We start from the raw sequence: 27,004 nt of genomic DNA on the forward strand, positions 1-27,004 counted from the left end.
TATGGTTACTAGACTGGCAGGATGTTTGCCCTTTGTTGCTGAGAAGTAAAATGGAATGAGGGTGGATAGTACCGAAAACAGCTTGCTCAGTTTGAGATTGTCCTGAAGCAGGTAGTTTTATAAAATGGCAGTGAAACAAAGAGGAACTGTCAGTGATACGAGTTTTGAAAAAGTCCTTTGATGACTACAAAGTTCAAATATCAGATTTATAAGTTCATTGTTGGATTTGTAAGTTCCTGTGTATTTGGAAATGAAAAAGGGGTTGGTGTGGATGAATTTCACTCATAAATTTTACTAAAGCTGAAGACTTTAGAGGAAGAAATAAAGTTGGATGTGAGTAGGAGGTTGTAAAACAAAAGGAAACGTGAATAAGCAGTGACTTGGCAAAGATAACCACTTCTTCATTCATTCATGCAAGAATATATCATGTTTTTACTCCCACAACAATTTCCACTACCATGGAAACTAATATGCTAGGTGGAAGAAATGCTGGGAATAATAAAATAAGATGAGAAATGTTAATCAATAATTAGTAACTAGATAATTTAAATTCTGTGTGGATGATTTATTTTTTTTAAATTTAAAGCCTTAATTGTAATTTGTAAAACACTGTATGCAGGTTTGCACATTGTATCAACCTGGAGTTCTATCACGATCTTGTGAATGTTATGGATCATATGCTGGAGAATGAGCCCTTGGGACATAGGGAGCAACTCCACTGTGTTGAGACAGTGTTCACTATTCTGTCTGGTCAAGGTGATGTGCTGAACATAGATCCATTCAGATTTTATTCTCACCTCTATAGAAATCTTCTGCACATAAATGCAGGTAATTGAAGCAAACACATTAATTACATTTCCTTAACAATGCATGTTTAATTAATTACATGTTATGTTGCAATATTAGTTGCTGAATTATTTTATAATATAATACTTTATTTATACAGATTTTTCAACAGATGATATCATGTAATTAATGGAGCAAATAATAAATGCAGTCACTTCATATGCTTTCCTGGTGTAATAATTCTTCTTTCTCTTTTTTCCAAATAATAAATGAAATAATATGTTTACTTTTAAAAAAACCTTGAATATTATAGGCTTGGGGAGACAAATTTACAGATATACTGATGTTACCTAATGCTCTCAAGCATTAAAAAAAATCATTATTTTGAAAAGTCTTGAATATTTTCCTGACACAGCTTCCTGTCTCAAACCATCAATGCCCAACATGTTCAATTGGATTTAAATCTAGAGATTTTGCAGGCCATTCAGATTTTGCAGGCCATTCCAATGCCAATACTTCTGGGTGTCTGTTCAGTAAATTTATGGTTGTTTTCACTGTGTTCATACTGATGTTATCGTGCTGGAAGTGGATGATAAGCATGTCTTTAGCTGTATCAGGAGCTCAAATGATTAGCAGAATACATTCTTCAAAAACATGAATATGATTAGAATTCATCATGGGTGAGACCTTGACCAATTATGCCATTTCAGCTGTTGTCTTCCAGCCAAGACTTACAAAGCAAACAATGTGATTTGCAAAGTAGCATGCAGCATTGGGATACCATCCTCAGTGATAATTTTTAAAGCAGATTTTGGTGAAATCTTATAGGGAATAGGTATTGACCTGGAGGAGGGGGTTTTCAAGTTTTAACTTGCAATTGTGAGTAGGGGGCTGTGGCCTATCTGTGACTTATTAAGGAATATTGAAACACCCTGTTATATTGAAATGGGATTTGTTGTTTTCATGGAGTGTGCGGGCATTCACTACCAGGTAATGGAGATCAGAAGGTAAACATTAAATATTAATTTAGATAAACATCATATGAAGTTCAGTAAATTGCTGTTTTTTTTCTCAGTAAGCATTTATTATGTACCAACCTGTAGGACATCATGAGTCTTCACCTGTTCTGATTCTTATGTGAACATAAAAATGGTGTCACATATGTATGTGGTTAGCATAGTGGCGAGATTATTTGAAAATGAGCTAGAGTGGGGCATTTACTTTCTATTTTTGATGCCAAGCAAGTGAGTGTAGGGATATTTTAAAATATATTTCTCTGCAGTGGTAATTTTGCCACTGTAAGTTGATAGGAGGAGAGCATTTGCCAATGGAGCTAGCTGATTGTCTAGCGATTTGAAACTTGCTCATTTATCTCTCTACATCTTTTTTCTTACATATGAGTCGTGATTAAAAAGTAATGTGAATTTTATTTTTCTTAAATAATCTTTATTTAAACATCAACATCAACTATGTCTCCTTCAAACTACTGGTAATCGCCCTCAGGTACAATACATTTGTGCCAACCCTTTTTACAATCTTGGAAGCACTTCTGGAACACTCTCTTCATTATGGTGTACAGTTTGTTGAGCGATTTGGGTTTTTATCTTACCTACTTATCTTAGATCTACTGATGGCCTTGGGAGAGCCAGTCATGACAAAACTCTACCATCTGGTGAGCAAGATGTATGAGATAGGCGAAATACCCTCAGACTTCAAGAAGAATATAATAATTCCAATCCCAAAGAAAGCAGGTGTTGACAGATGTGAAAATTACCGAACTATCAGTTTAATAAGTCACAGCTGCAAAATACTAACGCGAATTCTATACAGACGAATGGAAAAACTGGTAGAAGCGGACCTCGGGGAAGATCAGTTCGGATTCCGTAGAAATGTTGGAACATGTGAGGCAATACTAACCTTACGACTTATCTTAGAAGAAAGATTAAGAAAAGGCAAACCTACGTTTCTAGCATTTGTAGACTTAGAGAAAGCTTTTGAGAATGTTGACTGGAATACTATCTTTCAAATTCTAAAGGTGGCAGGGGTGAAATACAGAGAGCAAAAGGCTATTTACAATTTGTACAGAAACCAGTTGGCAGTTATTAGAGTCGAGGGGCATGAAAGGGAAGCAGTGGTTGGGAAGGGAGTGAGACAGGGTTGTAGCCTATCCCCGATGTTATTCAATCTGTATATTGAGCAAGCAGTAAAGGAAACAAAAGTAAAATACGGAGTAGGTATTAAAATTCATGGAGAAGAAATAAAAACTTTGAGGTTCGCTGATGACATTGTAATTCTGTCAGAGACAGCAAAGGACTTGGAAGAGCTGTTGAACGGAATGGACAGTGTCTTGAAAGGAGGATATAAGATGAACATCAACAAAAGCAAAACGAGGATAATGGAATGTAGTCAAATTAAATCGGGTGATGCTGAGGGAATTAGATTAGGAAATGAGACACTTAAAGTAGTAAAGGAGTTATGCTATTTAGGGAGTAAAATAACTGATGATGGTCGAAGTAGAGAGGATATAAAATGTAGACTGGCAATGGCAAGGAAATCGTTTCTGAAGAAGACAAATTTGTTAACATTGAGTATAGATTTAAGTGTCAGGAAGTCGTTTCTGAAAGTATTTGTATGGAGTGTAGCCATGTATGGAAGTGAAACATGGACGATAACTAGTTTGGACAAGAAGAGAATAGAAGCTTTCGAAATGTGGTGCTACAGAAGAATGCTGAAGATAAGGTGGGTAGATCACGTAACTAATGAGGAGGTATTGAATAGGATTGGGGAGAAGAGAAGTTTGTGGCACAACTTGACTAGAAGAAGGGATCGGTTGGTAGGACATGTTTTGAGGCATCAAGGAATCACAAATTTAGCATTGGAGGGCAGCGTGGAGGGTAAAAATCGTAGAGGGAGACCAAGAGATGAATACACTAAGCAGATTCAGAAGGATGTAGGTTGCAGTAAGTACTGGGAGATAAAGAAGCTTGCACAGGATAGAGTAGCATGGAGAGCTGCATCAAACCAGTCTCAGGACTGAAGACCACAACAACAATGGTGGAAAAATGATGCACGTGCATGGTTCTCTTCAGCCAGAAATTGCAGGCAACCATGTCCAGCGAATATGGTGCCTGAGGCAACATAACGGTTTTGTTTTTTTGGCAAAAGATCACAAACAGGCATTGTGGTGTGAGTGGGAGCATTATTGTGATCCAATTTCCATGAATGGTTTTGCCACAATTCCAGTCTACTCCTTATTGACCATACGACCATAATGCAGAAACTCATGATGCATTATCCCATTGTAATTTGGGGAAACAGTGAGAAGAACTTGCATATTGATCAAACTTGTTGAATTTTTTTTGGTCTTGTCTCTTCTGGCAGTTTCCATTGGGGCACTGGGCCTCTGTTATGACATCATACCTGTATACCCATGTTTCATCACCTGTTATGACCTGCTTTAGAATTTCTGGATTATTACCAACTTCATTCTGCAATTCCTGAGCGATGTCTGTGCAATGTTGTTTTTGGTCTAAATTCAACACTTTTGGAACAAACTTCGTTGCTACATGCTTAATGCCCAAAACATCACCAAAAAAATTGCTTGGCATAAGCCAAAGGATATGCCGACATCTTCAACAACCCTTCTGGTGGTGATTCGACAACTTTCCAGGACCATTTTTTGTTACTTCATCCACATCATCATTAGTAATCAATGTGTTTGGGCGTCCAGTTTGGTCGTCGTTTTCAGCATGTTCTTGCCCCTCTTCGAGACATTTGTACCACTCGTAAACTCTTGTCTTAATCATAGTAGGTTCCCCCAAAAGCTAAAGTCAACATTTTGAATGTGGTGCTGCACTTTACTCCATTTTTCAAGTAAAATTTAATACAAATTCTTTGATCCGTCTTTTTTTAAATTAAAAATTAACCAAACACTTGAAAACACATATAATCTTTTCGACTGTCAGCAATATTCAAAACAGCTGAAAGTGTAAACGTACATCAGGAACATGTGTGTCAACAATATAAAAAGACTTTTTTTCCACATATATAAAGCCCGCAAAATTAAAAATTTCCCGCTACTCCTTTATCTTACAATTTAAAACCTGGTTCCTAAATCTCTGTCTTACCATTATATAATCTATCTGATACCTTTTAGTATCTCCAGGGTTCTTCCATGTATACAACCTTCTTTCATGATTCTTAAACCAAGTGTTCGCTATGATTAAGTTATACTCTGTGCAAAATTCTACCAGGCGGCATCCTCTTTCATTTCTTAGCCCCAATCCATATTCACCTACTATGTTTCCTTCTCTCCCTTTTCCTACTCTTGAATTCCAGTCACCCATGACTATTAAATTTTCGTCTCCCTTCACTACTTGAATAATTTCTTTTATCTCATCATACATTTCATCAATTTCTACGTCATCTGCAGAGCTAGTTGGCATATAAACTTGTACTACTGTAGTAGGCGTGGGCTTCGTGTCTATCTTGGCCACAATAATGCGTTCACTATGCTGTTTGTAGTAGCTTACCCGTACTCCTATTTCTTTATTCATTATCAAACCTACTTCTGCATTACCCCTATTTGATTTTGTATTTATAAACCTATATTCACCTGACCAAAAGTCTTTTTCCTCCTGCCACCGAACTTCACTAATTCCCGCTATATCTAACTTTAATCTATCCATTTCCCTTTTTAAATTTTCTAACCTACCTGCCTGATTAAGGGATCTGACATTCCATGCTCCGATCCGTAGAACGCCAGTTTCCTTTCTCCTGATAACAACGTCTTCCTGAGTAGTCCCCGCCCGGAGATCCGAATGGGGGACTATTTTACCTCCGGAATATTTTACCCAAGAGGACGCCATCATCATTTAATCATACAGTAAAGCTGCATGCCCTCGGGAAAAATTACAGCTGTAGTTTCCCCTTGCTTTGAGCCATTCGCAGTACCAGCACAGCAAGGCCATTTTGGTTAGCGTTACCAGGGCAGATCAGTCAATCATTCAGACTGTTGCCCCTGCAACAGAACCTGCCCCGGAAAGAACCAGAGGTTGTACAGAGTTTCAGGGAGAGCATAAGGGAACAATTGACAGGAATGGGGGAAAGAAATACAGTAGAAGAAGAATGGGCAGCTTTGAGGGATGAAATAGTGAAGGCAGCAGAGGATCAAATAGGTAAAAAGATGAGGGCTAGTAGAAACCCTTGGGTTACAGAAGAAATATTGAATTTAATTGATGAAAGGAGAAAATATAAAAATGCAGTACATGAAGCAGCAAAAAGGGATACAAACTTCTCAAAAATGAGATCGACAGGAAGTGCAAAATGGCTAAGCAGGGATGGCTAGAGGACAAATGTAAGGATGTAGAGGCATATCTCACTAGGGGTAAGATAGATACTGCCTACAGGAAAATTAAAGAGACCTTTGGAGAAAGGAGAACCACTTGCATGAATATCAAGAGCTCAGATGGAAACCCAGTTCTAAGCAAAGAAGGGAAAGCAGAAAGGTGGAAGGAGTATATAGAGGGTCTATATGAGGCGATGTACTTGAGGACAATATTAAGGAAATGGAAGAGGATGTAGATGAAGATGAAATGGAAGATATGATATTGCGTGAAGAGTTTGACAGAGCACTGAAAGACCTGAGTCGAAACAAGGCACCTCGAGTAGACAACATTCCATTGGAACTACCGACAGCCTTGGGATTGCCAGTCCTGACAAAACTCTACCATCTGGTGAGCAAGATGTATGAGACAGGTGAAATACCCTCAGACTTCAAGAAGAGTATAATAATTCCAATCCCAAAGAAAGCAGGTGTTGACAGATGTGAAAAGTACCAAACTATCAGTTTAATAAGTCACAGCTGCAAGATACTAACGCGAATTCTTTACAGACAAATGGAAAAACTGATAGAAGGCGACCTCGGGGAAGATCAGTTTGGATTCTGTACAAATGTTGGAACACGTGAGGCAATACTGATCCTATGACTTAGCTTAGAAGAAAGATTAAGAAAACGCAAACCTACGTTTCTAACATTTGTAGACTTAGAGAAAGCTTTTGACAACGTTGATTGGAATACTCTCTTTCAAATTCTGAAGGTGGCAGGGGTAAAATAGAGGGAGCAAAAGGCTATTTACAATTTGTACAGAAACCAGTTGGCAGTTATTAGAGTCGAGGGGCATGAATGGGAAGCAGTGGTTGGGAAGGGAGTGAGAGAGGGTTGTAGCCTATCCCTGATGTTATTCAATCTGTATATTGAGCAAGCAGTAAAGGAAACAAAAGAAAAGTTCGGAGTAGGTATTAAAATCCATGGAGAAGAAATAAAAACTTTGAGGTTCGCCGATGACATTGTAATTCTGTCAGAGACAGCAAAGGACTTGGAAGAGCAGTTTTAACAGAATGGACAGTGTCTTGAAAGGAGGGTATAAGATGAACATCAACAAAAGCAAAACGAGGATAATGGAGTGTAGTCGAATTAAATCGTGTGATGCTGCGGGAATTAGATTAGGAAATGAGACACTTAAAGTAGTAAAGGAGTTTTGCTATTTGGCGAGCAAAATAACTGACGATGGTCGAAGTAGAGACGACATAAAATATAGATTGGGAATGGCAAGGAAAGTGTTTCTGAACAAGAGAAATTTGTTAATATCGAGTATAGATTTGTGTCAGGAAGTCTTTTCTGAAAGTATTTGTATGCAGTGTAGCCATGTATGGAAGTGAAACATGGACGATAACTAGTTTGGACAAGAAGGGAATAGAAGCTTTCGAAATGTGGTGCTACAGAAGAATGCTGAAGATTAGATGAGTAGATCACATAACTAATGAGGAGGTATTGAATAGAATTGGGGAGAAGAGGAGCTTGTGGCACAACTTGACTAGAAGAAGGGATCGGTTGGTAGGACATGTTCTGAGACATTGAGGGATCACCAATTTAGTATTGGAGGGCAGTGTGGAGGGTAAAAATCGTAGAAGGAGACCAAGAGATGAATACACTAAGCAGATTCAGAAGGATGTAGGCTGCAGTAGGTACTGGGAGATGAAGAAGCTTGCACAGGATAGAGTAGCATGGAGAGCTGCATCAAACCAATCTCAGGACTGAAGACCACAACTACTTCAAATCCTTTATCACATTTTTAAATTAGATGTTGCATCACATTTGTTTTCAATTTGTTTTTGAGAAATTCCTATTCTCCATGTTAGACCTCAGTCAATTAGTTGTGTGTTGTAACTTCCTGACAGATCAAAACTGTCTACTGGACCAGGACTTCACACTGAAAGCTTTGCCTTTTGTGCACAAATGCTCTGCTGACTGAGTTATGCAGGATCAATACATGACCTGCTCTCCCAGCCTTATTTCCACCAGTACCCCTGTCCTACTTCCTAAACTTATTGTCTTCTCCCTCAACTTCTAGACTTGATCTTGTTTGTAACTATAAAGCAAGTTAGTGTAAACGGATAGATAAAAAACCTACTCACCAAGCAGTGGCAGGGGAACACACACACAAAAGCGTTTAACTTTTACAAGCTTTCGGAATCAGTGGTTCCTCCTTCTGGCAGAAGAGTTCAAGGGGAAGGAAGATGGGTGAAGGAAAAGGACTGGAGAGGTTTAAGGAAAGGGATACAGATCAGAAAAGTCATCCAGAACCCCAAGTCAAGGAAGACTTGCCAGAGGCGATGATAAGGAAAGACTGGTTGTTCGAGACTGCACAGGACGAGATTTGAAAACCTGAGAGCTTAAAGGTGGAAGACGGAGTGATATGCAAGACAGAGATTACTGCTGAAACATCGTGCATGAGCTAATAAGAGTGAAAAGCTAAGTGCATTGTATGTAACAGAGGTGGGAGGGAGGACGACAAAAAATAGTCAAGTTGGAAAATGAAAGATGTAGGAAACCAAAATGGAGTCAAGAAAGGAGTAGTTACTGTGAACAAATGCTGAGACAGAAGGAATTAATGTAAATTAAGGCCAGGTGGATAGTGAGAACCGTGAACATTTTCTTGTGCTAGTTCACACCTGCAAAGCTCTGCGAAACTGATGTCTGGGGAAAGAATCCAGATGACACATGTGGTGAAAGAGGCACCAAGGTCATGACTGTCATGTTGTACAGCATGCTCTGCAACAGCATATTTTATGTTGCCTGTGTACCCTCTGCCTATGCCCATTCATCCTGACTGATAACTTGGTTGTAGTCATGCCGATGTAAAAGGCCAAACAGCATTTACATAACAGTTGGTATATGGTGTGTCGTTTCACAAGTGGCTCTCCGTTTGATAGTATATGTTTTGCCAGTTACAGGGCTGGAGTAGATAGCAATAGGAGGGTGCATAGGCCGAGTCTTGCTGCGGGTGCTGTCACAGGAGTAGGAGTCATAGGGTAGGGAAATGGGTGCAGAAGGAGCATAGGGTCTAACAAGGATATTGCAGAGATTGTGAGGGTGGCGAAAAGCTATTCTAGGCATGGTGGGAAAAATCTCAGACAGAATGGATCTCACTTCAGGGCATGATTTTAGGAAGTCATGGCCTTGTCAAAGTAGCTGATTAATACATTCAAGACCAAGATAATACTGGTTGATAAGTGGTGTGCTCCAATGTTGTTTTTTGGAGGGAGCAGCGGTATCAGGATTGGATGTGATGGCCCAGGAAATTTGCTTTTGAACTAGGCTGTTGTTATAATTACGTCCAGTGAAGGCTGAACTGAAAGTGGTGGTATATTGCTGTAAAGGCCCTGCATTCAAACTTATACATTTGTCTCTAATCCCAAGTCCGCAGCTCGTGGTCTTGCGGTAGCATTCTCGCTTCCTGCGCACAGGGTCCCGGGTTCGATTCCCAACGGGGTCAGGGATTTTCGCTGCCTGGGTGTTGTGTTGTCTTCATCATCATCATTCCTCCTCATTCTGGTCGGAGGAAAGCAATGGCAAACCACTTTCGCTACAACCATGCCTAGTCGGCAGTGTGGGTCTCCCACAACGTTCCCTACGCTGCTCGGAGTATGGGACCTCGTCATCTAATCCCAAGGCTGTATGGAAGGGAACGTTTGACATGGAAAGAATGGCAACTGTCAAAATGTAAGTACTGCTGTTTGTTAGAGGTTTGATGTGCACAGAAGTGTGTAGCTTCACCCAAGGCCAGCTTTTCGTCGCCCTCCCAATCTCTGCAGTATCCTCATCAGTCCCTATGCTCCTTATGCACCCATCTCCCTACTCTATGGCTCCTACCCCTGTGACTGACCCCTGTGACTGTCCCTGCTGCAAAACTTGCCCAATGCACCCTCCTACCACCGCCTATTCCAGCCCTGTAACTGGCAAAATATATACTATCAAATGCAGAGCCACTTGTGAAACAACACATCATATACCAGCCTTTATGTAAATGCTGTTTGGCCTTTTACATTGGCATGGCTACTACCCAATGACCTTGGTGCCTCTTTCACCACACATGCCATCTGGATTCTTACCCCCGACACCAGTTTCTCAGAACTCCACAGGTGGGGACTAGCACTACAACATGTCCTTCATTTCTGCCACCCACTTGGCCTTAATTTATGTTCATTCCTTCTGTCTCAGCATTTGTTCACAGTAACTACTCCTTTCTTGACTCCATTTTAGTTTTCTACACCTTTCATTTTCTGACCTGTCTATTTTTCGCCATCCTTCCTCCCACCTCTGTTACATACAACACACTTAGTTTTTCACTCTTATTAACTCGTACACGATGTTTTAGTAGTGATCTCTGTCATGCATATTACCCTGTCTTCCCCCTTCAAGCTCTTAGGTATTCAAATCTCGTCCGGTGCAGTCCCCAACAGTCAGTCTTTCCTTCTCATCCCGTCCAGTAAGTCTCCCCTGACCTGAAGTTCTTGGTGACTTTTCTGAACTGTACCCCTTCCCTAAACCTCTCCAGTCCTTTTCCATCACCCCTCTTCCTTCCCCAACTCTGCTGCCAGGAGTAGGTGCCACTGGCTCTGAAAGCCTGTGTGTGTGTTCCACTGACAGTGCGTGGTGAGCAGATTTTTTATCTATCCTTGTACATTATATTATCAATAACTGATTATTTTTGTTGTTATATGAAGCAAGTTAGTTGTATAGGTTAACATACTGGATTCACATTTGAGAGAACCACGTTTAACTGCCCATGTGGCCATCTTGATTTAGGTTCCTCATAGTTTCTTTGTAAGTTTTATAAGGTGAATGCTTGGATGATTCCTTTGAAGTGGTGCAGCTGACTTCCTTCTTCAGCCTTGCCCAGTCATAACTTGTGCTTGATCTTTCACCTTGCTTCTTTGTTTGTAGTTTTATTCCTGCTGCTCATGTAATTCCATGTTGATCTCCTTTGTTAATGCTGGTCTGACTGCCATTACATCAGCATTCCTTAAAAACTATCACTTCTGCATGCCTTACACCATATTGCAACCAACTGAGGTGGTGCAGTGGTTAGCATACTGGACTCGCATTCAGGATTTCTCTAAATTGCTTCAGGCAAATACAGGGATGGTTCCTTTAAAAGGGCACAGCCGATTTCCTTCCCCATCCTTCCCTAATCCGAGCGTGTGCTCCATCTCTAATGACCTTGTTGTTGATAGGACGTTAAATACTAGTCTCCTCCTCCACCATCTTTCATAAGAGTTGAAGAGCGATAATAACCACATAATTCATAGCCAGTTGCAGTTGGTTGTAAGCAATTCATGAATGTCTAAAGCTGACACAGTGGCATTAAAACCAGCTCAATCTACTTGTCAGCTGCTGCTGCTTTACAAATTTAACAACTTCTAAGAGCCATTGCCAGCATCTTATTACCCCCCCCCCACCCCCCCACCCCCATCCCCCTCACACACACACACACACACACACACACACACACACACACACTAGCACTCTATAATCTTTATATTAACTTTATGTTTTACTTTTCTTAAGGTAAAAGTCAAGACGATATGCAGATTGCCTTGAGGACTTTGGACGCAGTGTTGATAAAGCGAAGAAAGAAGATATCTAATCAACGTTTACTGGCCTTTACTAAGAGAGTTAGCACACTGGCCTTGCAGTTGCTCCATAATGGCACACTGAGTTGCCTAGCTTTGGTTAAAACCATTTTAACGGTTAGTAGTGTTGTGCATGTGATGTCTTATTTATTAATGCAGTGTTAGTATGTTGTGAAAGCAATTTCTACAACTGGGACGATCAGGTAAAAGCTGTTACACTGTCATCTTTTGCTCTCCCTTTGTTCTGACTGCTTGCTGCTTGATAATAGAAACTTTAGTTGTAGAAAGTAGTCCTCATCAAGTCACAATATCGCTCTGACATTGTCATGGTAAAATTAAGAACTAAAAGAAATACATTTGAACCAAGTAATTGAATAAAAATAATCATGGAACTCATTTCTGTAAAAATTTAAAAATAAAAATCTAAAAATTAACAGACAGCATTTGAACCCTTCACCTTCAGCATATAGCCTTGTACACTACCACTGTGCTACACCATAGTCAAAATAACGCTCTTGACCAGTGGTACTCAACCTGCTCCCTACCACCCACTAGTGGGCATTAAAGCTTTCATGATAGGCGGTACAGGTTTTGAAAACATTTTCATCAGGTTTTCATAAAATTTTGATCTAAAGTATTTGTCAAGTAATAATTATTATTACATGCTTTAACTTGCTGGAATTGTAATGTATAAAGATTATAAAGTAAAATTACTTCCCTACATTATAAATCACGATTACTGTGGAACTGCTGAGTGGTTAGCAAATTTTATTGCTGTCGGAGATAAAAAAAGTTGGTGATAGGTATAAAAGGCTGACTACCCCTTCTCTAGTCTATTTGGTTTTTGTCGAGTACTTATAAACTAGGGCACATGAGCAGAAATGGCTTCAGGATGTAATACCTGGGACCCTAGGCTATTCCATCATATGAGTGGTGTCAGAATGTCAATCCCACCACTAGGGACCTGTCACATAATTTTATTTTAGCCCATTCTAGTTTATCGTAAATTCTTTTTGCCTGAGTTACGCATTTATTTGCCCACTTTTTCCATATACTGGTAGTATGTTAGTGTATTACATCTCTGCACAAAGACATGTTAGTTTTGTTTGTGTATGTTGAAGTAGACTACAAAATTTTGACACTGTGACATTTTGTTGCCATGCCTCCAGTAACCTATTTTCACTGTTTGTTAAGCATTAAATTGAAAAACTCATACCCATGTTTGCCTCTGTTGTTTCCCACACTTAAAATATTGTATCTCATTGCAGATGAATAAGTCAGTAGACATTTTACTGGATCTGGACTCCACAGTTGGTCAGGGACATTATTTTCCAGAGCTTGAACAACCGGAATATTGCAATGCTGGCAACACTGCACTGTGGGAAATGACTGTATTGCAGGTATTTGTTCTTTGCTGTTCTTAGTTTTAATTTGAGAAAACTGACACAAATGAAGTTTGAGCACATACAATTTGCATATATTTAAGGTTCAGTGGGTACTGTTAGTTTTATCATGTTTTCAGCGCCATTATCATCCAACTGTGCGGAAGTTTGCATCACATATATTGCACAATGTACCTGCCACAGGTGAAGGCAGCTTGCCACCAGACTTGGCAAAACAGTAAGTATCAAAAATTGTTTTATGAAGAATGCAGTTTTATAATTATGGCTATAGATAGTGAGCTCATGAGAAATTCTGATATTTGAAAATGCAAGTGGATATGAAATTTCCCTGTAAGCTGAACCCAAACATACAAGCAAATTTATGCCGTTGTATGTGTCTTGCCATCATTCCATAGTTTCTTATATATTTATGGAGATGTTTTCCATCTTTGCAACTAAATGAAAGGAAGTTTGTTTTGTGCCATACGTATTTCGCTTCACCTAATTCCAAGGTGGCAGACATGGAGTAATAACATTAGAAATCATAAGTTAACACCAAATGGTAATTTAATCTCACCAAACTTGTTCTGAAACGTTTTTCTTGCCTAAAAAACAAGGGAATAACAAGAAAATATACAAAGTATAATTAATATAGAACAATGGAATGTAACAATATTATGAAAAGGATAGTTGCTACTCACCCTATAGCAGAGATGCTGAGTTGCAGATAGGTATAACAAGAACACTGTCAGAAAGTGAGCTTTCGGCGAACAAGGCCTTCATCGAAAATAGACAACGTACACACAGACACTCACACAAACACAACTCATACACACATGACCACATGGCCAACAAGGCCCTCGTTGAAAATAGACAACATGTGCGCGCACACACACACACACACACACACACACACACACACACACACACACACACACACACACACAAATGCAGCTCACATGCACATGACCACATGGTCATGTGTGTGTGAGTTGCATTTGTGTGTGTGTGTGTGTGTGTGTGTGTGTGTGTGTGTGTGTGGGCGCGCATGTTGTCTAGACATGTTGGCCAAAAGCCCACTTTCCAAATGTCTTTTTGTTGTGCCTATCTGCGACTCAGTATCTCCTCTATATGGTGAGTAGCAACAAGCCTTTTCATAATTATTGTATACATAAAACAAACATATATAACATTCCACTGAAACTGCTTCAAAAATAAAAGAAGCAAAATGTGTATGACAGAAAACAAACTACCTTTCATTTGGTTGCAGAGACAGATTATATCTCCATAAAAATATATTATTTGCTTGCCAGTGATAGGGAAAACTATTTAGTGCGGCACTTAAGTCATCTGCTGCTTTCAAAACACAGGTGATAAGGGTTTGTTGCACACATACTTCCCAGAAGATGGGTATCACACCATCGGTCCTCTAGTACCATAAACTTGGGGCATGACAGTGGAATTGTTGTGCGCAGTGGAGAGTAGATATCATGGCTTAAGCAACTGGAGTGTGAGAATGGTACAAAACCCCATTTTAAAAATGAGACTTGTCAGACTTCTATTAACCTTATAAATACGTATAACAATAGTTTCTTTAGATTACTGGTGAACACTCACACCCAACATAAAGCACTCAATTTTAGTTATCAATAGAGGATGAAAATTTGGACAAGGTATTCCTTTTTATATTCAACAACTGCTGAGCAAATACCTGGCTTTTCAAAGTATGATAAATACACTCACATTGGTACACTTCTAGGGGAGATATCATGTCAAGAAACAGTTCTTACTGAGTTCAGAGATTTAACAAGTATTCTGTTGAAGCAGCATTGCTCAGCTCTCTTTAATTTTAGGAAGAATGTAGCTTGCACAAAGTTTATGCATTTAGAAATACAGAACCTGCTAAAAGAGTGGAAAAATGAAGGAGTGATTAAGGTAGGATATTATGAAGAAGGGTAATGGTAAACATCTGAAAAATTTGTGCCTTCATATTCACATTCAGTTCTCATAAATTGCCGAAGTATATCAAGGTTGAAGTCATCGACTTGATTGAAAGTCTGTCCTTACATTCCAACTCCAGTGTGGTGCTTTAAATTCTAACATATGGGAAATTTCATTCAGATGTTCTCAAAAAGCAAGAACTGAGTGTATGGAACCATTAGCATATGCCCACCCTAAAGGCAACCATGTAATCTGGAGCTATGATTGCAGTTTTTTTCTGGAGAAAAATGAATGCAAGAGATAAAAATAACAAGACTGATGCCAGAAAGCATATAATGTGTTACAGCCAGTGATATTTATGATATCAGTTGCCTCGACTATTAAAAAACCAGTACAAACAGGTAATGTAACAACACAGACTGAGGCATAAGAAATGAACACAAAAACCAGTGCACACAAATATACATGCAAGACCAAACAATGAAAAGTACAGGTTGCATTATGACAAGAATAGATTGCTACTCACTGTAAAGATGACACGTTGAGTGGCATGCAGGCATGACAAAAAGACTGGTATACATTTGAGCTTTCGAGAAAAGCCTTCTTCAGAAAGGAAAACATGCACACATTCACACAAGCACGTGCTTCTTATCCATACGTGACCACTGTCTCCAGTCAGAATGCCAGAGCAACCAGAGGTAGCAGAGATATGTTTGTGAGGTATGCTCACAAGTGTCAGTATGTGCACATTTTCCTTTCTGAAGAAGGCTTTGACCGAGGGCTCAGAGTTGTAACATTCTTTTCATTGTGCCTTTCTGCAACTCAGCTTGCCATCTTTATAGTGAGTAGCAATCTATACTTTTCATAATGTTGTTGATGTACATGCAAGCAGTCAGTTAAGGTACAATAACGGTCACTTCAAGTATACACAGAACAGAAAGTGGTGAATCCAACAGCGATCAGTTGGAAAAAAATCTAGTGCTAACACTGCACTAAAGACCATACCAGCACCATCAGCTGGAAAGGGAGTGCCGTATATGCCCTCTGGCGCTCGCTGAGAAGTGTTTGCTGGTTTGCATTTGCCCACTCTTTCAATCTGGATATACCACCTACCTCAGATCTGTGACCAAAATAAAACCACCCAGATTGGTGCTCAGCCAGGTAAACTAATGCTCAATGCATTGTGTATTACACGCAGATAATTTTGTAGTAGTTTGTTTCTTTTCCATCCCAGTAAGAACACATTGCTATTGGCAGTTGAAAGATTGGGTGTAGTGAACTCTATCTGTGCTCTCAACAGAGAACTCTGTACACATTAATTTCAGTCATAAGTGTGTATCTAATCCACTTGTTCTGCAAATGAGGATCACCAGTCTGTTAAAGAAATGATTTTGTTCGGCTATAAAGTGATGGAGTTGCCGCATATTTAGGGATTAAAAACCAAATCCCTGGAGGCACTCAGCATCATATGTTGCCTTAGCCATATCTATTCCAGCCATATAAGATTTATGTGCAGTCCTACTAGGATTATATCTGCCAGTTGACACTACCTAACATACAGGAATTAGACCAGGCCTGGAAAAGCATGGCTTGTGAGCCATTCCCCTCTGGCAAGTACTTCTCCCTTCAACTTGACTCGTGCAGTGGCATCACCATAGCCACACCAGCCAATAGCAGGGATGATTGTCAATCATCATGGATCATGAGTGCTACCTGCTCCCCATACATAATTGTCACAAGACATAAGCTACTATAGCTTTGATTTTTATTTGGTTATTTGTCTCAAACACATGTACTTATATTAACGAGATGTTTTTACATTTAGTAGGTTTATTTAAGTTGCTCTTGACAAGTAGTGCAGTAGAGATTTAAATTTGTATTGCAGTGAAATAAAGCTGATTTTCCAATACCTCATTGATCACTATATTATGCTGAGCAGATATAATGTACTTCATTGAAGAAAATGTACTTTCAGAAGTGTAGCTTATGTTGATAAAAAAATTATTTTGGATACCAATCTGGTGGCATGACTTCAGTAATTGCTCATCTCTCTTGTTCTGAATAGCATGAACAGATCATTTTGTAAACGGCACATTTCTTCTTGAATATCAGCTCTAACACTTTCAAGACTGTTTTTATTAGATTATTAAAGAAAATGATATCCACCCATGGAGATATAATAAGAGATCGATGTCATTACATCACAAACTTGAAACCAGTGTTCACCACATTAGTAGCTCCAAACATTAACTTCTGGCGGAAGTGTTTTCTTAAAAAATGGCAGCTTGCATCATTTATAGGTGTACTAATCATTCTCATTGTATGAAACTTCCTGGCAGTTTAAAACTGTGTGCCGGACCGAGACTCCAGGACATTCGCCTTTTGCGGGCAAGTGCTCTACCAGCTGAGCTACCCAAGCATGACTCACGACCCATCCTCACAGCTTTACTTCCTCCAGTTCCCCGTCTCCTACCTTCCAAACTTCACAGAAGCTCTCCTGCGAACCTTGCAGAACTAGCACTCCTGGAAGAAAGGATATTGCAGAGACATGGCTTAGCCACAGCCTGGGGGATGTTTCGAGAATGGGATTTTCACTCTGCAGCGGAGTGTGCACTGATATGAAACTTCCTGGCCTGGTCCCAAGTTCAAGTCTCAGTCCAGCACACAGTTTTAATCTGCCAGGAAGTTTCATACCAGCACACACTCCGCTGCAGAGTGAAAATCTCATTCTGGATTCTCGTTATAATCTGAAATATAAGGGCATTACATTTCATTCATAAGTGGACTCGTTCAAGCTTTTTTTACATGGATGAATTTTGGTTACACTGTTTACTTTTACAGCAGTTGTTATATTTGTTATTTGACTTTAGATTTTGTATCAGTCCATCTCGAAAATCTCTCTAGGGGAATGCTGTAAGAAGAAAAGATTGGAGATATGTTAGACATTATGTCCTCAGCCTTTTTCGCTAGGGGTGGGGTGGGGGTGGGAGGTAGATACAGGCCAAACATCAGTTTCATAAGTCCGTAGTAAAGAATTAATATTGGATTACAAAAGTAGCCTTTTCACCGCACATAGTGCTCTGCTTAGTTATTCAAATCATATAATAAAAAGAAAATTTCATTAACAATGTGAAATGCATACTATTACTAGATCAGTAAGCACTTAATATCAGAAAAATGTCTCAAAATGTGTTTTGATGCTGTGTTATTCACGAAACCACTGTAACATTTTATATTTAAAATAACTGTTGCATGCATAAGACAGAAATTGGGAACAAGAATCGAACACATGCTAATGTTGTGGTGCAACTAACATGGCAGTGCCGGCTTAAAAGCAGTGTACAGTTTAAGTCTGTAGCCTCGTCTCCTCTTATTATACCTCTGAATGTCTGAATGTAGAGATTTAAAATGACTTTGAAACTTATTAGAAGCTTAATCAATAACACTGGCCAAAAAATAAATAAAAATTAAAAATTGAATGTTTCCTGCACTTCATTAGTCAGTTCTTACGAATTTTGGGCTGGGAAAAACAAACACGACAATGAAAAATTTTCCTTAGCTGTAGTTTCTGTGATACACACTAGGTGGAAGTATTTCATATTAATGGATTAAGAGAAAAAGATACATTTTAATCACATATGCTAACAACTTAAAAGTTTATTTGAATTTTTTTAAATGGTAGTTACATTTTAAGAGTTCTAAATTGCTGGAAGAATACCTCGAAGATGTTTGGGTCTGAAGAGAGTCATTTGGTGGCTGCATGAGATCGTCGTATTTTATCTTGCCTCTTATAATGGAATTCCGGAGCATCCCTACACAAAGACCAACAGTAATCCGCAAGCATTGCTTCATTCCAGTGGCCCTGATATCTTTGTTCCATAACAGAAATGCCCAGGGGGAATCTTTCTCCATGTTCATCAATGACAACTCCACAACTAGCGGGGAAAAAGTGTAGATGGGAGTGGAGAAAATGGATTTTAAGGGACATGTTGCATCCAAGGTTATTGTATTTTTGCAGGAACACTGTCACCAACTGATTGTAGTTGTCATCTCTTTTGTTGCCTAAAAATCCACGAACAAGTCCCTTGAAGGTTTCCCAAGCTTGCTGTTCTTTCCCCTCCAAAACTTGGTCAAATGCAGTGCTAAAATTTGTGGCCCAATAAAAATACCATCCTTAACTTTAATAACAATGAAAATAATCAATTACTTCCTTAACTTTTTGCATCACTCAGTTTCAGAAATTTCTCTCTTATGTACTTAAAGGCCCATCCTTCTTGGTTCATACCTTTGAAAAATTTTTCATCAAACCCAACTTGATGTGCAAGGATAGAAGAAGAACATCTTTTGGTCCACGAGAGGCCCAGCAAAGACATTTTTCTCACTTGGGTTAAGATTTCTTGCAGCCCAGTCTGCTTTTGGAAGCAGCAATGTTTTGTGTACCCCAGTTGCATTGCTACGAGTATGGCAGTGACTTTTAGATCACCACAGATTTTCCATTTGTGTTCATGATATTTGATTGAGCCCAAGAGGGCTGTCATATTTGCATATATCTCCTTCATGTGACTGCGTGACCATCAGGAATAGAAGGAAGTAACACATCTGTCAAACTCAGCTTGTATGATTCTATGAATAGCCTCCATTCAGTTGGAGCATGGTTCAGATTCAAAGATTTCATCAGGCCATTAATCTCGCAGCAAACAACAAGGTTGTTTTTCTTCTCCAACAAGGGAAGCAGTTCCATGTGATGTTTTCTGTACTGTGACGTCACTTTTGAGAAGATTCTGTTGCTGTAGTCGAGACCCAAGAATTTCTGCCTTCTCCTTTGACAAGTCAAGGTCTCTAAAGAGATTACTCAATTCTGCTTGACTCAGTCTATGCGGTTTATCATCTTTTTCCTCAAAATTGGGGTCACAGAATCTGGAAGGCGTATTCGGCTCTTCTCCTTCTTCTTCTTCCTCTTCCTCTTCCTCTTCCCTTCTTCCACACTGTCTTCATTTTCTACTTCAAACACACAATTTTTGAGTGTCATATGAACTGTTAAAGTATTTGAATTCGGAATGGGTCGATTAGCAGATCAAAGATTTGGGTACTGAACTGTTCTTCTTTTCTTCATAGACAATCCTGCCATTATAGATGGAGTCAAGCAGAAATAGCAGTCATCTGTATGGTTTATAGGTACAGCAAAAGCTATAGATCATTTCTTATTTTTCAGCCATTCTCGCAGTAACTAAATATGCGTTACGACGTATACTGGAGCCCAAGACTTGGCCTGGTCCCCTACTTTTATACTGAAATAATGCTGATAGGCAGTCTTTGCAAGAAGCATAAGATTGCATTTCTGTGAGGACAATGTTATTTCACCACAAATGTAACAAAATTATTCACTTTATTTACACGTTTTCATGGCATTTTTATGAATTTTACACTTCAAAAGCTCTCTCAAACCAGAAATTCTGCTTTAATTACAGCAGAAACTATATGAAACTCAGTCACAGCAACAGTATCTATGTTTATGACTTACAAACAGCTTAAGAGCATTTGTTTTTTGTTATTGGACAGGGTACCAACTCCAAGAACAAAATCCCCTCCCCCCCCCCCCTTCCCCCCCCCCCCCCCCCCCCCAAGCTGAAAATGTTGACTATAAAAATGAAATGTCACTGTATCTCCAAAGCAAGAACTAATCTCTTATTTTTAAGGTGATTTTTTTAACTCAGTAGATGGAAGTACATAAGAATTAACTATTTTTGCACCGAAAACATTTTCATTGTTGGCCAGTGTCATGGAAGGAAATCTTGAAAATTTTACTTTCGTGTATTGTTGTTTCAATTCACAACAGCTCAGGAAACGAAACAAAAATTCCTTTTTTAGCTGCAATTTAGAAAACATAAGTTTACACTGGAATCCATTAATATCCATAAACATATCAGGAATAGTGCATTCCTTTCCTTTGCAAATGTAAATTCAAATAATTTAAAAGATTTGAAAAAAATCTGTTAGAAATGATAATTGTGATAAAAATTGAATCTTTCAGCTTATTTTCTAATTCCTAAGTATCTGATTTTACTTCTCTATTCGAAAACTTGAAAAGTGTAAAAGTGGAAAAAAAAGACAATCTAAGCATTTTCCTGCTCTCAACCTAGGTATTTCAGAATGAAGAAGTATGTCTCCATATTCTGCATCAACTTTTTCAAAAAACTGTTTCAATTTTCTGTGAGATAGTGATAGATTTCCTCCATGTATTATATTCATAATTTTTGTTACATCTTTCACTGCGGACAGCATTCTGACACTTTTTCCACACAGTGCATCATGATGACTAACACTATCAAAAGTTTTCTGTTTCTTCTTAACTGACCAATGAAGCCATTTTCACTATTGACCATAGCTGGCAAATTGAAAAGCACTTTTTAAAAAACCCCAATTTTGTCAACACTTCTCTAAACTGTGTTAAAAATGTCAAATCTATTGTTCTGATCAACAAAACTAAAGCGAGTAGCTCTTCATGTACAGAAAAGTCATCCATTATTAGGTAAACAAAAATTAACTGTTGACCAAGATCTGTTCAATCAGCACTTTCATCCATATGGAAAGAATAATGTCGACAGTTTGCAATTAAATTGCTTAGTTTCTTTTTACTCTGTGACCCCATATCAAGACTTTTTACAGTGTTACATGCCAATGCAACTGTTTTAAAGAGTTCAAAGTCATCATCATGACCAAATAATTTGGCCATTTTGGTTGCACATTCTGAGCTTTTGCTAATTTTAATTATAGCACGTATGATGCAATTAAGCTCTTTCCTTTAAGACTTGGTGGTTCAGGCAACTACTGTATCTATTTCTTTAACTTACCCACCAAAGGGTATCATTTTTCATGAGAGTAACAATCGTGTGTTACTTCATGGAGTGAGGGGAAATGTAGTAAGATTTACTACCTTTGTCTCAACTTAAGCATTTTATACATATTAAACATTAGGGCTTTTCTTCCGAATTGTGTACAAAGAAGCAGTTAATTTCCCACTCCTTAGTTGAAACAAGTTTTTCAGTGTTCCCCTGCACCACACATCCCCACCCCTACCCCCTTGACAGTCTTGAGAACAGTGGTAGAAAAGTAGACACAGTAATAACCAAAACGAAAACATGAAATATAGCACAATATTAAGGGTAGTAAATCTGAACAAAACACAGATAGCAAACATCCTAATGAAACAGCAGTGTCTCTTCAGAGTGAGGCAGCTAGTGAAAGTGTGCAAGAGCCTACGCATTGAGAAACAGTCAAAGAGGGGTTGCTCCAATCGATAGCTCATAAACAAGCGAAACATAGGCTGAGGCAAGGCCCTGATGTCAGTGTGTGAATAGAGTTGGAGAGGGAAGTCATTGCTGGATGACAATGGCTTGCGAGCTGTGCTTCGCCAAACCTCAATGAGACTGATTACAGAACTCTGTAGCCTCCAAGCTCAGTTAGGTGAGCTGAAATTATCCTCCAGTGGCACCATTTCACAACAGAAAGTATATACTGACATTTTAATTTTAGTATTTTCTGTAGTAACTACTGTGGTTTGCCGTAGCTACTAGATGGCAAACCTGCGCATGATGAAAAATTACTAAAGGAAATAAAATTTAAAAAATCTCATTGTCTTACTTCGTACATGGCTCATAACTACCAGTAATCTGTCTGATCCACCTCCCTCCCTCCTGTGCAAATGGCCACTTTTCCACAAATCCATGTAAAATCTGCAAAAAGCAAGACCCTCTATCACTTGTAAACAATAATTATATAATTTGTTATGCAGGCTTAGAGGGGATTGCCTTTTTAGATGCTATTATTTTAGTAACTACTTGACTACAAGAAGGAGAATATGTCTGCAGGTTGAGATTTAACGTCGTACATGAAAACTGCAAGTAAATGACAATACATGCTAACAGATTTAGGAAGGAACCAAGCAATCTTAGCAGCTCTTAAGTGCATGTTCCTAGGAGGAAAAAATATCTCAGTTCATCAGTAACACTCTCCTTCAACCACAACATCTGAGATAGGGGGTAATAATGTGCTAGATACCAGAAAATGTACATTTGGCACAATGAAGTGGCAGATCAAGCAGCCAATGAGCCCTGGATCTTCTTAGATAGTCTATAGAATGTGTTTTGCTGCTGAAGCAAATGATTGAATCCTGTCGCAACATTGTGGAAAGGATATATTGCTACTCACCACATAGAGAAAACATTGAGTCACAGACCGACACACTGAAAAAGAATGCTCAGAATATCTCAGCTTTCAGACTTAATACTTCTCCAGAAGTAGAAAATTCACACACATTCATAAAAGCAGAACTCTCACACTTGTGTCCACTGTCTCCGGGTGTTAACGCATTAGTGCCTACAGACCGTGGCCATGTATGCATGTGTTGCAGTTGTGTGAATGTATGTGTGTTTTCTACTTCTGAAGAAGGGGTATGTCCGAAAGCTGAAATACAGGGTGATTTTTTCCACCATATACAAACCCTAGGGATTGATCGATGAGAGATGCAGAACAAAAAAGGCCTAATGAGCTTATGTTCAGAAATGCATGGTTTCCGTACTAGAGACCATTTATTCAATCATACTTTGTTACAGAGGCTGTGGCCTAATACGCACTGTACCTTGCAGGCACGTCACAGTATGCATAATTTCCTCGTAGAGGGTGGCACTGCTCCTCATACCTCACACCCTAGCGCCCTCTCATGGAATAGTAATTGGTAATGTTGTGTCCAATTCACTTCTCTTGCTGACTCATCTTGTAGTGTATGTGATACAGTATTGTACACAGTGCTTCCGCATTCAAATTGAGAGCTTGCCAACTTGGTGTCTGCTTACGGAAAGGCAAATGGCAATGGGCAGCAGGCAGGAAGGTTGTATCAGGAGACCTATCCTGCTGACAACAATCACAGCATTTAATGTTTGCAACAGTGTTTCACTGTATATCTGAGACAGGGTCATTTCAGGAAGCAGGAAATCATGAAGGATGTACCCCTAATGTTCATACATCAGACTTGGAGGAAAATGTGGTTAACACTGTGGAAGGCAACCGCTGTGTCAATGCCAGTCGGTTGGCCTGCCAGTGCAGGATAAGCCAGACAACTGTACAAAACATTCTCCATGACAGGTGTTACTACCCTTGTTCCATACAGCGACAGACTTTCCACATCGGGAACAGTTTCGTCACTGGTTCACCAGGCATCCATGATTCCGAGATTTGTGTCATCCATCCTATTCACAGATGAGACCACCCTTACGCAGAGTGGTATCTTCAGCTTTCATAACAGTCATCTGTAGGATAGTTTAGAGAACTCCCTTGGTATGGTGACTGCGAATCATCAGTGTCGGTGCAACCGAAATGTGTGGGTGAGATAATTAACGACTGTATTCTGTTACAAGTCTTCCTTCCATGCTGCCTAACAGGCCAGAACTATCAGTGTTTCTTGCTGGTGACTTTGCCTCCCCTGCTGGAAGAAGTGCCACTGATGATTCAAAGGGTTATTTGGCTGCTACATGATGGTGCTCCAGCCCACTTCGCCATTAATGTCCAGACGCATCTCAGTTGTGTCTTCGCTGCCTAATAGATTGAACGAGGAGGTCCAGTTGCGTGGCCTGCTCTTCAGCAGATCTCAACCTGTGCGATTTCTGGTTAAGGGGCCATCTCAAAAGCATTGTATGCAGTGCCCATTCCAGATGTGGAGATAATGGAGCAGCATATTCTTTCTGCCTGGCAGATGTGAGTGTGTGAGGCAGATTATGCTGCAATGTATACACACATGCATTGAGGCACATGGAAACCACTTTCAACACATACTGTAACTGTGGCTGCATGGTACAGCGTGTATTAGACTGCAGTCTCTGTAACAGTGTATGATTAAAAGTTCATTAGACCTTTTTTGTTCCATATCCTCTCATCGATCAATCCCTGGAGTTTGTACATGGTGGAATAAATCGCCGGCCGGAATGGCCGAGCAGTTCTAGGCACTACAGTCTGGAACTGCGCGATCGCTACAGTCGCAGGTTCGAATCCTGCCTCGGGCATGGATGTGTGTGATGTCCTTAGGTTAGTTAGGTTTAATTAGTTCTAAGTTCTAGGCGACTGATGAGCTCAGAAGTTAAGTCGCCTAGTGCTCAAAGCCATTTGAACCATTTGGAATAAATCATCCTTTATTTTGTGCATTCTTCTTCAGTGAGCTTGTCTGTGACTCAGTGCCTCATATATGTGGTGAGTAGTAGTCCTTCATTTCCATATTGTTGATCCTGAACTTTCCATTGTTCCCTCTACAATTTGTGGTCCTATAAATCAATTCTCAACAATGTGACAGTGAACTTGATTAAGGTTGGATGGCTTGGCTATCTTACACTTCTAACGGGCACTTCATTACTAACCCTGATAAGTAACATTCAAGACAGATTAACCTCAGATATACACAAATATCAAACAAGAAATTGAGGATAGAATGTCTTGTGTCAATAACGTCACTTTATTACGGAAGAAAATTTATTTTAATTATTACTCGCATTTTTCCTCACAACACTTTGAACATAAGTGTTAGTAAATAACCTGAGAATGAAGGATTTTTGACATACTTTTATTTGAGCTCTTTTCATTGTTTCCATTTGAAGAATCTACCCATAAGTACTTCTGACACACCATGTATAACAATTATAACTGTTTATGAAAGTTATGGATGTAGTGCAATACTTTATATGTTATTCCTATGTGTAAGCTAGTGCAACATCACCTTGGTACAATATTTTAGTTCTCTCTTGTCATTAGGTGCTGTTAATGTAATAAATTTCAACACTATTAATTGCATATTTTTAATATCTGATTCACATTCTTTCACATCTTATTATGAAAGAAATTGAGTGTTTGATTTATTCTGTGTTATCAGGTCACCCGAAGCTCTTTACACAAACTTTGATCCATCTGATATGGCGTTCTCTCCATCTGTACCTGTGCCGAAGAAAAATGTAGCAAAAGGAAGACCACTGGGAAAAATAAATTTTATTAATCAAGACCTAGAAAACTACACAGAAAATATTTTCAAGGCTGTAAATACAACATTGAGCTGATTGTGTAACTGTCATACAAGTTCAGTTGGCTACAGTGAACATTAATATTGTGAAAAGTTGTATATAATTTTAAATTTCATCATGCTGTGCATTCCTGACTGTTGACTAGCATCACTTCAGTGTGTGTACACAGTTTGTGATTGTGCCTATAAACGTTATGAGGAAAAACTTCATATTGTATTTGAAAATCAAGCTACAAATATGAATAAAATTATCAGTAAAGACAACCAAATATCTACAGATACAGGACTTAAAATACTTCTAACTATGCAGCCCACATCATTTACACTGGTGTGTCAAAGTGTAACTATCTGCTTAATAGTGTCTTGGTCCACCTTTGGAATGTAATACACCAGCAATTCTGCAGGCATGGAGCCCCATGCTCAGTGCTGAATGAAATGCCCCAAAACACTTGTGACTACACTAGCATTGTACTTTGTAGCGTTGCTCTTGGGGGGCAAAAAAGAAAAAGAATTGTTATTTTATATATATATTTTTTAATGTCAAAAAAGTGAATATTTTGGTGGGCCACTTGGCAACAGAATCAGGGATTGATTACACTATTATAATAACATACGTTGAGCATTAAATACCTGAATAAGAGAAACATTATCATTTCTGTGCATTATTATATTTGCGATGTAGTCATACCTGGAACAACACTTAAGGGACCAAAAGATTTATAGACTTTAAAAGAAATGCAACAGTACACAATTTAAAAAAAATAAATGGTTCAGAAATAATAGGAAAACGATAATGTTCCTTCTGCCTCATGCTGCGTTCAGCCTATCAGCGTAATCGTAATTTCTGGTGGTGAACTAACAC

General features: G+C 39.0%; 1 protein-coding gene across 1 annotated transcript in view; it reads left to right on the top strand.

Moving 5' to 3' along the window:
- LOC126481327 (nucleolar complex protein 3 homolog) overlaps positions 1–26,406 on the top strand; it is a 107,235-nt gene extending 80,829 nt beyond the window's left edge. The window contains exons 10-14 of the mRNA XM_050104994.1: positions 620–828; positions 11,699–11,880; positions 13,032–13,163; positions 13,286–13,383; positions 25,999–26,406. Coding sequence (XP_049960951.1) covers positions 620–828; positions 11,699–11,880; positions 13,032–13,163; positions 13,286–13,383; positions 25,999–26,179 — 802 coding nt within the window. The 3' untranslated portion in view covers positions 26,180–26,406. The remainder of the gene's footprint in view (positions 1–619; positions 829–11,698; positions 11,881–13,031; positions 13,164–13,285; positions 13,384–25,998) is intronic.
- The last annotated feature ends 598 nt before the right edge of the window (positions 26,407–27,004 follow it).

This window comes from Schistocerca serialis, chromosome 5 (genome assembly GCF_023864345.2).
Source record: "Schistocerca serialis cubense isolate TAMUIC-IGC-003099 chromosome 5, iqSchSeri2.2, whole genome shotgun sequence".
Taxonomy (NCBI): Eukaryota; Metazoa; Arthropoda; class Insecta; order Orthoptera; family Acrididae; genus Schistocerca; species Schistocerca serialis.